This window comes from Macaca nemestrina, chromosome 7, assembly GCF_043159975.1.
Source record: "Macaca nemestrina isolate mMacNem1 chromosome 7, mMacNem.hap1, whole genome shotgun sequence".
Taxonomy (NCBI): domain Eukaryota; kingdom Metazoa; phylum Chordata; class Mammalia; order Primates; family Cercopithecidae; genus Macaca; species Macaca nemestrina.
In genome coordinates, this window is record NC_092131.1 from 179,117,158 (window position 1) to 179,129,348 (window position 12,191).

Below are 12,191 nucleotides of genomic sequence, written 5' to 3' on the forward strand. Positions count from 1 at the left end.
TGAGCCACCGCATCCGGCCTATTTGTATTTCTTATTGCAAGTATAGCATGAGCATTTTGAGTTAAAAATATACCAGTAAAATTAATTATACCTGTTTATATATTTATATGAGGCTACAAGGAAGGTTTCAAGTTCTATAACAGGACTCTCATAATTCTGTTGGAAAGTGCCAGTCTACATGTCTGATACAGCAGAAAACTGAGTTTTTAAATCTGCAATTATAAATATTTAGGGAATCAGAGTACAACGTGTCAGAGAATGAAAATATTTCAATTCTTGAGCCAGAGGAAGGGAAGACACTTTTCACTATAATGCAGTTGGGGAATTTCAGGTTCTGTACACGATAATCTTGAGAATTGTCACTCCCTCCTCACAGGTAAAAAGCTGAGCAAACTGAAAAATCAGCAGCTCTTCTTAAACCTGCAAGAGACGTGAGGTCACCGGCAAGCCACTGTCCCCAGATTGGCTGGACAGGTAAAGCAGATGAATCACCATACACTGGAGCACAATGCTCCAAGGAACCCACGCTGGGATTGGAAACCCTGAACTGGAATTGACAAATTGCTGTGGTGAGGTGTGGCCACGTCTGAGAGTTAAAACCTCCAGGAGGCCTGTGCATATGGGTCTCATGCTTTTGTGAGTTGTATCATCAGAAGCTCAATCAGGTTCTCGAAGTAAACATCAGAGAAAAATCCCCTCATACTTACTACAGGGGAAAGAGAATAGGAATCATTTTTCAATATGCAAGTGCACTCTTCACTAGGTCCACCTTCCTGAGAAGCTAGTTAAGTGGAGACTAACCTGGTGGGATTTTATCAGAGCCTTCTGACCTGGGAGAAAGGGAAATACCCAACTCCAACCTCCAGAGCTGAAAAGCAAAAAAGAACGGAGTATCCAAGCACTATGGGACTTCCACAGAGGCATAAAATATGCATAACGGTAATACAAGGGGGAAGAAAGAGGAACAGAAGAAATATTTGTAACAGTAATAGCTGAATTTCCTCAGATTAATGCCAGACACCAAACCATAGATCCAGGAAGCTCAAGAAACACCAAGAAGGATAAATGTAAAAACGATGACGACAAAAACAAAACAAAAATAAACTCTATTTGGGCATAAAATATTGAAACTATGGTGAATCAAAGATTAAAAAGCAAAGAAACCAGAGTAATCTCCTTCCCTATGGAGGATCAAAGATAAGAATTATTTTCAACTTCCCCTCAAAAACCATGAAAGCAAGAAGTGGAGTGAAGTATTTAAACTATTGAGAGGAAAAAAATTCCATTAACCTAGAAGTCTATACTCTGTGAAATTATCTTTCAAAAGTGAAGAAAAAGAAAAGACCTTCTCCTACAAAAATTGAAAAATTTGTTGCCGGTAGACCTGCCTTGCAAAAAATGTTCAAAGTTCTCTAGAGAAAATAGTAGAGGTCAGTAACTCAGCTGTGCACAAAGAAAGGAAGAGCACAGTCTGTTTACAGGGCTCACAGCTGTCATCCTAACACTCTGGGAGGCAAAGATGGGAGTAGAGCTGGAGGCCGCTTAGTTGAGACCAGCCTGGGCAACGTTGTGAGACTCTGTCTCATTAAAAAAAAAGCCAAACGTGGTGGCCAACACCTATAGTGCCAGCTACTTTGAGAGGCTGAGACGGGTCACTTCTTGAGCCCAGGATCCCGTTCAAGGCTGCGGTGAGCTATAATGATGCTGCTCCACTCCAGCCTGGGCAACAGAGAAAGACCTTGTCTGTTTAAAAAAATAAATAGAAAAACAAAAAGCATTAAAGAAGAAATAGTGAAGGTAGAAGAAAATCTTTCATTTTTCTTAACAGATCTAACTTAACAGTTCATTCATAATAGCGACGGTAAATATACTGTATTATATGCTTATGTATATGTCATATACACACACTTAAATATAAGTGAAATGAATGAGAGCAGTGATACCCAAGGGATGGGAGAGAGCAATTAGGAATTAGGGTTATTTTGTTATTATAGTGTGCTTGCATTATCAAGAAACCAGTGTAGTGTCATTTGAAAGTGGACTTGGGTTACTTGTAAATTTATATTGCAAATTCCAAGGCAGCCACTTAAAAAAAAAAAAAAAAAGTAACTGATATGCTAAGAAAGGAAAGAAAATAAATCATAGAATATGCTCAATAAAGACCACAAGGAAAAAAAAGTGAAAGACAAAAACAAAGAACAAGGGCAACAAATAGAAAATAGTAACAAATATGGTAGATGTTAATTCAACTGTATATTATTACTTTCAATGTCAGTCCAAATGCACCGAACTATATATTATCTATAAGAAATCCACTTTAGATATAAAGACATACATATAGATCAACAGTAAAGGGATGGCAAAAGATATAAATGTTAACACTAATTTTTTGGTGTGCAATGGCCTGATATCTCACTGCAACCTCTGCCTTCCAGGTTCAAGTGATTCTCCCTCAGCCTCCCGAGTAGCTGGGATTACAGGCATTTGTCGTCATGCCTGGGTAATTTATTTATTTTTTCTATTTTTGTACAGATGGGATTTCACCGTGTTGGCCAGGCTGGTCTTGAACTCCTGACCTCAGGTGATCATTCTGCCTTGCCCTTCTAAAGTGCTGGGATTACAGGCATGAGCCACCGTGCCCGGCCAACACTCATTTTGAAAAATGGAAGTGGTGATATTAATTTTAGACAGAGTCGACTTTACATCAAGGAAAGTTACCAGAGATGACTATTACGTAATAAAGAGGTCAATACTCCAAGAAGATGTAACAATCCTTAAATGTACTTTTGCTAACAAAGTATCAGAATTCCAAAGTAAAAACTGATAAACTTCAAGGAGAAATAATTAACCCACTATTATAGTTGGAGACGTTAACACCCCTTTATCAGAAATGGACCAATTCAGTAGCCAGAAAAGCAGTAAGGACAAAATTGAAATCGGCATCCTCAGTCAACTGTATGTAACTGAAGTTTATAGACTATTTCCTCCAACAGCAGCAGAATACACAACATTCACCAAGACATACCATGTTGTGGTCCATTAAACACACCTTAACACATTTAAAAGAATAGGAATCAAACAAGTATGTTCTCAACCACAGTAAAGTAGAAATCAATAATGGACGACTGGAAAATATATTAGGATATTAAACAGTACACTTATACATAATACATTGTTCAAGGAAGAAACCTGAAGATTTCTTTGAATTTTTGAAGTAAATGAAAATGAAAACTTGTTAAAATTTGTGAGCTGCAGTGACAGTAATGTTTATAGGGAAATTTATAGATTTAAATGCATACGTTAAAAATAAGATCTAAAATCAATCAGCTTCCACCTTCGAAAACTAGAAAAAGAACATCCAATTAAATTCTAAGCAGGAGACAAATAATGAAAGAGCAGAAATCAATACATTGAAAACAGAATATCAGTAGAGAAAAATCAATGAAACCAAAAGCTGGTTCTTTGAGAGAAAATCTGTAAGCCTCTAACAAGAAAAAGAAATACAGCAGATAAATTACCAATATCAGAAATGAAATAAGGGACATAACTACAGATCCCATGGACATTAAAAGGATAATAAAAATTATGAATAACTCTATGGCCACAAATTTGATAACGTGGATGAAATGAACCAATTTCTTTAAAGACAGAATTTGCCAAAATTTGAACAGGAAGAAACGATCTGTATGGGCCTGTATCTGTTAAATTGAATCAGTGGTTAATAACCTTTCAAAACAGGAAGTGCCAGGCCCAGATGGGTTCACTGGTGAATTCTACCAAATATCTAAGAAGAAATTATACCAATTATCTACAATCTCTTTCAGAACATAGAAGCTGAGGAATACTTCTTAACTCATTCTATAGAGCCAGCATCATTTTAATATCAAATACCATTTTAATAACAAAATATTACAAGAAAACTACAGAACATCTCTCATGAACATAGATGCAGTAATCTTCAATAAAATATTAGCAAATCTAGCAAAAATTGTGCACTAAAACCACATGGAATTTCACGTATCCAAAGCCGGTTTAACATTGAAAAGCCAATTAACGTAATTCATCACATTAATGGGTCAAAGACTAACAGATGCCTCATCTAAGAAGATATAGAGATGGCAAATCGACGTATGAGATGATGCTTCACATCACGTGTCATAGAGAAATGCAGATGAAAGCAACAGTAAGATATCACTACACCAGAATCCAGAACACTATCAACACCAAAGCCTGTGAAGATGTGGAGCTGTGGGAATTCTCTCTCATTCATGGCGGGTCTTAATAAAAATAGAACAGCCTTTAGGAAGACAGATTGGTGGTTTCTTACAAAACTATACTCTTACCATATGATAAAGCAATTACACTCCTTGGCATTTGCTCAAAGCAGTTGAAAACTTATGTCTACACACAAAAGCCTGCAAGTAGATATTTAGAGCAGCCTTATTCATAGATGTCAAAACTTGGAAGCAACCAAAATGCCCCTCAGTAGGTGAATGTATAAGTGAGCTGTGGTACATCCAGACAATGGGATATTATTTGAGGCTGAAAATAAATGAGCTATCCATAAAAAGACACGGAGGAAACTTAAAGGGCATATTGCTAAGTGAAAGAAGCAATCTGAAAAGGTTGTTGTATGATTCCAGCTTTACAACATCCTGGAAAAGGCAAGACTATGGAGACTGTAAGAAGATCAGTTGTTGCCAGGGGGAGGCAGGGATGAATAGGCAGAGCAGGAGAGTTTTTAGTATCATGTGATCTCTGTATGATACTGTAATAGTGGATACATGTTATGCATTTGTCCAGAGCCATATATTGTACAACACCAAGAATGAACCCTGATGTGAATGATGGAGTTGGAGTGGTAATGATGTTTCACTGTAGAAGTATCAGTTGTGACAAATGTACCAGTCTGGTAGGCAATGTCCATGATAGGAGACGCTGTGCATATATAGGGTATACATGAGACATCACTATGAAGCTGGAAAATATGACACTGAGATGAAATGGCGCTGATGGGCTTAACAGGTTGGAGAAGGAAGATGAAGTCTGTGGGCTCGAAGGGAGATGAAAAGGAATTAACCAAAGTGAAGCCCAGAGAAACAAAATGAAAGGAAAGCCAACAGAACCTCAAGATCCTGTGATACGTCAATATACTTGTAATACAAGAAGGAAAAGAGAAGAGCAAGAACCTTTGAAAACAGGAGTCAAAATTTTCTCAGATTGATGTCAAACACCTGTGTCCGGCCCCGAGAAGTTCAGTGAACTCCAAGCAGAACAAGTATAACAAGAAGCACATCCGAGTTCATGATAGCCAAAGTACTGAAATCCCAAGATTAAGAGGAGATCCTGAAAGGACTCAGAAGGAAAAGACACGTTACATACCAGAGAAGCATTTCAAAAACGCGTGACTTCTGTGAAGATACAGTGGAGACCAGAAGACCATGGAAAGACATTTTTTTAAAGCACTAAAAGCAGGAGAAAGGCCTGTCAACTCATATCCAGGGAAAATCTCCTTTATAAACAGGGGTGAAACAACACATTCCCAAATATGAAAGCTGAGAGAATGTGTTATCAGCAGAACTACACTATAAACGTGCTAAAGAATGTACTTGGCTGATTGCAAAGGATATCAGATGAAAGGTTAGCTCTACGGAAAAGAACCCTAGAAATCATAACAGTGCACTCTAAATTTTCTAGAATATAAAATCATAGAATATTTTACTCTGATTTTATGGTTTTTGGTTTTTTTATGATCTTATAATTTTATGATATAAAATCATACAATGTACACACTTCTCTATGCCTCCTTTACCTGTTTTGAAGTCCTTGCTGTACCATGCACCAGTAGTTTATTTCTTATTATTTATTTATATTCTATTTGATAGATATGACACATTCTGTTTATTCATTTACCAGTTGGTTATTCATTGTTTCCATATTCAGCTGCCATTGACATTAATGTACATATCTTTGTGTATGCATATAATTTCTTTTATCTTAAGTGGATGCCAAGTAGCATGATTGAGTCTTATTGTAAGTTTAGGTTTAGCTTTTTAAAAACTGCCAAATTATTTACAAAATAACTGCACCATTTCACATTTCCACCAGCAGCATATGCTCATCCCAGTTTCTCCACATCATCACCACCAATAGTTACTGTTATTTTTATTTTTGTCATTCTAATTGATGTGGAATGGTATATCATTGTGTATTTACTTTGCAACAATGAATGATGCTAAGCATTTTTAATGTGCTTATTAGCTTTTAATGTGCTAATTCCTATTCATAGCCATTTGTATATATTGGTAAAATGTTCAGATTTTTTGCTCATGTTGTAAATGGGTTGGTTGTCATCTTATGGGTTACAGGTGCCTTATGCAATCTGAATATAAGAGTTTTACAGATGTAACTTTTCTCAGTGAAAGAACAAACTACTATGTAGCAGACAGAACAAAGCCTTTCCCCCAAGATACCCAGGTCCTATTCCCCAGAACTTATGAACCTGTTGTCTGAAGTGGTTAAAAGGCATTTTGCAGCTGATTAATTTAAGATCTTGAGATGGGACCATTATCCTGGTTTAAGTAGGTAGACCCACTGTAATCAAGAAGGTCCTTAAAAGAGAAAAGAACTGGAGACTGGATTGATGCACTTTAAAGATGAAGAGGGGCCATGAGTCAGGGACACAGGTGGCCTCTAAAAGTTGGGAAAGGTAAAGAAATGGATTCTCCTTTGAAGCCTCCAGAAGGAACGTAGTTCTGCTGACACTTAGATTTTACACTTCTGACTTCTTCATCAATAGGATAATAGATTTGTCTTGTTGTAAGCCACTAAGATCAAGGTAATTTGTTACATTAGTTATAGGGAGATAATCATCTTTTAAAACTTACTAGTTTTCTATTTTAATGAAGTCCATTTCACTAATTTTCATGGGTTGTGTCTTTGGGAGTTTTAGAAGTGTCATGGTCTTACTGTTCTTTCATTTAGGTCTGTGATCCATTTGGAGTTAATTTTTGTGTGTGCAGTAAAGATCTAAGTTGGATTTTTGTTTTCGTTTGGTTTGGGGGATTCTTTCCCCCACGGTTTTTCTTTTTGGTGTGTGGGTACCCAGTTGCCACTGCAACATTTGTTGAAAAAACAAACTACCTTTCTTTTACTGAATTGTCTTGAGACCTTTGTCAAAAATAAATTAATCATAAATATAAGGCTTTATTTCTGAGTTTAATTCTGTTCCTTTGATGTATACATCTATTTTTGTGCGAATACCACTGCCTTAATAACTATGACTTTATGTAAAGTTTTGAAATCAGATAGTGAAGTCTTCCAACATTGTTTCCCTTTTTCAAATTTATTTTGGCTATTGTAGGTCCTTTGTATTTCCAGATAAAATTGAGAATAAGCTTTCCATTTCACACACAGCCTTCTGGGATTTTATTAGGCAGTGCCTTGAATTAATGGAACAGTTTTGGAAGAATTGTCTTGATAATGCTGCGTTTTCGAATTCACGATCATGAATCTGCCTCCATTTATTTAGTTTCCATTTATTTGGATCTTTAATGTCTCTCCGTAATGTTTTATAGTTGTCATTGTACACATTTTGCACCTTTTTGTTAGAAGTTCAGCTGAATGTCTTCTGCTTTTGATGCTATTGTGAATGGAACGATTTTCTTAATTTTATTTTCAGGTTTTTTATTGCTAGTATATGTATATCTTTATCTTGTGTCCTATGATCCCATCAAACTTTGTTTTAGTAATTTTTGGTGTACTTCTTGCCATTTTCTACATGCCAAAGTCAGGTCATCTATGAATAAAGACACTTTTATTCCTTTCTAATCTGGATGTCTTTATTACTAAACTTGTTAATTTATTTCACCAGCTAGAACCTGCCAGATAATGTTGAATAAAAGTGGCAAGAGGGGACATCTTTGTCTTGTTCTCCATCTTAGGGAAAACGCATTCTATTGTTTACCATTAAATACAATGTTAGCTGTGGCTTTTCAGGAATGTACTTTAACAGGTTGAGGAAATTGCCTTCTATTCATGGTTTGTTGAGTTTCGTTCTCTTGAATTTGTCAGTACTTTTCTATGTCTCCTAAGGTTAACACGCGGTTCTACTCCGTAATTCTTTACCGCGTATGACATTAATTCAGTTTTGAATGTTAAATCAACCTGACTTCCTGTCCCCATGGTGTGTAATTCTAGTCACCACTGGTCATGCTGTATCATCCATTTCATATGCTGCTTGCTTGGTTTGCTGCTATTCTGTCGAGTGTCTATATCACATTATTCTGCAGGTTTCTTGGAAAAGGTAGGTGGGAGTGAGGAATGAAAGATTGGAAAGGGTTTTGAGAAGACGTTCTGGGGAGATGGTTGTGCTCCAAATGGACACCTGGTTGTGTACCTTTCTCAAAAGTCTCAAGGCTGTGTCAGTTTTACTTTTACTTTTATATAAATTGTGTAAGTTTTCTTAAAAGGCAGGGTCGGCCAGGCGCAGTGGCTCATGCCTGTAATCCCAGCACTTTGGGAGGCCAAGGCAGGCAGATCATGAGGTCACGAGGTCAGGAGATCGAGACCAGCCTGGCCAATATGGTGAAACCCCGTTTCTGCTAAAAATACAAGAATGAGCCAGGCATGGTGGCACTTGCCTATAATCTCAGCTACTTGGGAGGCTGAGGCAAGAGAATCACTTGAGCCGGGGAGTGACAGGTTACTGTGAGCAGAGATGACACCACTGCACCCCACCCTGGGCAACAGAGCAAGACTCTGTCTCAAAAGAAAAAAAAGCAAGATGATAGAGAATTTTCAGGCTCCTAATATTATTGCTTGTCTAACAAGTAAACTTTTTAAAAAATTCCCAAACAGCGTAAGTCATGTGACAGTGGTAATAAGTGCGAATATTGTTTGCCCTTACTGTCTTTTAAGAAGCAAACCAGTGTCTTAAGATTATTTGCTGTGACTCCTTCTCTCACCCAATGATCTGGAGCTGCTCACCTGAGCCAGCGCCTCCCATCACTCACTTGTAGGTAGGATTCTGAGTGTCATTCTTACGTTGAAGTTTAACAAATACAGCAGCAATTTATTCCCAAAAACCTTGGTGCTGCATGAAAAGTTATTAAATGAAAAATGTTCTCGCGAATTATAGTGAAAAAAGGGATGTATTTTCTCATAATCCAAGATATCCAATTTGTACAGATAGAAAAATCAATAATGACAATGTATAAGAAACGAATAGTGTAAAGGTGAATAGATTTGAGTGCAAAATGTAACATGAGGGTTTGTTGTGTGCCCCAGAGGAAAGCGGGGAGGTGGAGGGGCCGCTCTATGTGAGGCACATTCTGCTTTCCCTCCTGTTACCATCATCAGCGTCTTGATCCTTAGAGAGCTGCATGGGTATCGAACACACCGATGTAGAAATAAATCAGCTGCATGGGTATCTAACACACTGACATAGAAAGAAATCAGTTGTATGGGTAACTAACACACAGACGCAGAAATCACCTGCATGGGTATCTAACACACCGATGTAGAAACAAATCAGCTCTATGGGTAACTAACACACAGATGCAAAAATCACCTGCAAGGGTATCTAACACACACACCAACGTAGAAATAAATCAGAGCCCAGAAGAGCATCTCAGGACTAACCGGGGCTAAACATAGTCACACTGAGACTCCTGAGAGCTGCACAGGCCCTCCGCCTCCCCTTGCCCTCTCACTTTCTGACTGACACAAGAAAACACTTGGTTTCTTCCCAAACTGCTGTGTAGAGGAAATGTGTCAGTGCATCTTTGAGATGACAGTATCAAACATCTTATAGCATGTTTGTATAAGGTGCTTTGGAAGCAAAATTCATTATGCTAAAATAAATGGTTCATTATCTGAAAAGTGGTTTAAATTCTCAAGAGTGTCTACGGCAAAAAGTCATTAAACAACTGTTCAGACTTGCGTGAAGTAAATCTGTGTTGGAGGGACTGAGATTGTAGTGCCTGTTTTTGCTACAGCATATAGCAAATTGCCTTTCTTCTTACACAGATACCTCTTATGGCTCAGAAGATGAAGGCTCAGTGCAGGTGGACTCCCAGGGCGCCCCGACCTCCAGCCAGGGCAGCATCAAAGTGGAGCACTGGATCAGTCAGGCCATCCACGGCTCCACCACGTCCACCACCTCCTCGTCCTCCACGCAGAGCGGGGGCAGCAGAGCTGCCCACAGGCTAGCGGATGTCATGGCCCAGACCCCCATGGGTGAGCACGCTTCACAGTGTCTTTCTGTGCCTGTTGTCTAAACCCCTTTGTGTGTGCACGTTTTCCTCTGTTTGTATCTTGGCTGTGGAATCCCTTAGTGGAAAGAGCGCAGAGCCCCTCTGGCCCCTGGGGTGCTTTGGTTGGATTGTTTCTGGAAGCTGCTGTACTGCTTTTCTCATGCCCAGGTTCCTCCCACAGCTGGAATTCCAGGGGCCTTGTTACTGGGGAATCCCGCAGCCATATCCGAATTCCAGGGGCCTTCTGTTTTATAAGTCCTTTCGTGTTCCTGGGGAATCCTGCAGCCATATCCGCTTCTATCTTTTCTTCTCACTTATGCTCCTGCGTGAAACCTTAACAGTCCCAGTCAACAGGACAGGGTTTTAAAGTGTGCTCCTCCTGACCACGGGAGTCATTTAAGGAAACGAGGGCTTTAAGCACGGCCGCTTTACGCTGCTGTCTGCCACAGGTGTTCAGATTTCTTGGGCGTGGCGCACTGTCTTGTGTAGGTTCTATGACAAGGGAGATCCTCTGTATTAGAAAAAGAGCAAAGTTAGGATCACTGCCCTACAACGTTTGAAGATGCCGTGGAAAAGGAGTGAAGTGAGAATTACTAGAGCTAGAGTCGACACGTGGGGGAGCCACGATGAGCCTCGCGTCGCTCTGCCTTTGAATGGTTCAGGAGAAAATGTTTTCCATCAAGTATGGGACTTGGGTTGAATAGGTTTTGGTGTGTGTCTCTATTAAAGCAGTAACCGGAGATGACTGTGTACCACTTCGCCGATGACGGAGCACGAGCCGCAGGCTCAGACCCTCCCGGCACCAGCTACCACAGGAAAGCCTGATCTCTGCAAAACCCTCAGTGGGAAGCAGGTGGACGTCATGTGTGATCAGATAGCCGACAGACACCCCAGAACCCCAGAATGTTCACTTCTAGATCACTGACTCCTTCACACCCAGAGGTGTTTGGGATTGACTTGGGTCCCAGCCCCTTCGGTGCTCACTGACACTGAAAGCGTCAACTGTTTTCTGTCTGGAACAGGAGTTTGCTGTCAGGAGAGCTGGGTCTGTCTCACTTTTCCCAATTACTGCTGCTGGGATCTTGAAGTCCCTTCTCCTGCTTTAGGCTTGAGTGAGGGAAAAAAAATTGAAAACAATAATTTTTCTCTCTCAACTGTTGTGAGTATAAAGGAGAAAACAGAAATACTCTTTAAAAGTTTGCAAAGTAGTACTCAAATGCAAAGCAGTGTTAAACTTCAGTTTGACACAGTTTCAGGAACATGTACACTCGTTTATGTGAATTAATAACCCTACCTGAAATCACAGCAGGCTAAACATTGAACAGAAATGTGTGACTGCTACGTATTTTTCCATAATAAAATTCCATGTGTATATTGGATTGCAGGATAGTGGCCAAGGCTCTGCCAGACGTGAACGGGGAGGCCAGACACCGCCTCTGCCACTTGGTGGAAGCATTTGTATCCTCAGATTTTATTCAATTTTAAGAAAATGCACAGAATCTTACCAAGGAAAACACATATTTTTGAATAAATGGATCACTGCACTTGGGCCTCCCTTTGGGGGTTTACCCTTTCAATACTGGAGGAAGTTTTAGTACAAAGAATTAATTTATCCAAACTATGAGGGGCTCCTAACTCATGTACGTCAGGGCTCAGTGTGACCCAAATGTAACTCTCGGCTGATCGCGTTCCGGTAATTTCTAATTGGGCACAAAGATAATCCTCCTAGACTATCTGGAAATTTTCTATAAGTTTGGGAGTTTTTTGGAAAAGCTGTGACAAAATAATGAAACTTGAAGAGCAGAAATATTTTGTGTGGCAAAAGAAGAGAAGTAAAAAGTCAGATGTGCATTTGACCTTCTGAGATAATCAGAAGCCTGTGAATGAGAACTTAGCATCTGTGATCATGTGTGCGTGAGTGTTCTAAGGAGTCCA

General features: G+C 39.3%; 1 protein-coding gene across 49 annotated transcripts in view; it reads left to right on the top strand.

Moving 5' to 3' along the window:
* Positions 1-12,191, top strand: part of LOC139355527 (disco-interacting protein 2 homolog C-like) — a 229,331-nt gene that overhangs the window by 171,826 nt on the left and 45,314 nt on the right. For all 49 annotated transcript variants that reach the window (XR_011606304.1, XR_011606305.1, XM_071067342.1 and 46 more), the window contains one exon: positions 10,030-10,239. Coding sequence is in view for 47 of the 49 variants with exons in the window: in XM_071067342.1 (XP_070923443.1) it covers positions 10,030-10,239 (210 nt within the window). In the remaining 2 variants the exon portion in view is untranslated. The remainder of the gene's footprint in view (positions 1-10,029; positions 10,240-12,191) is intronic.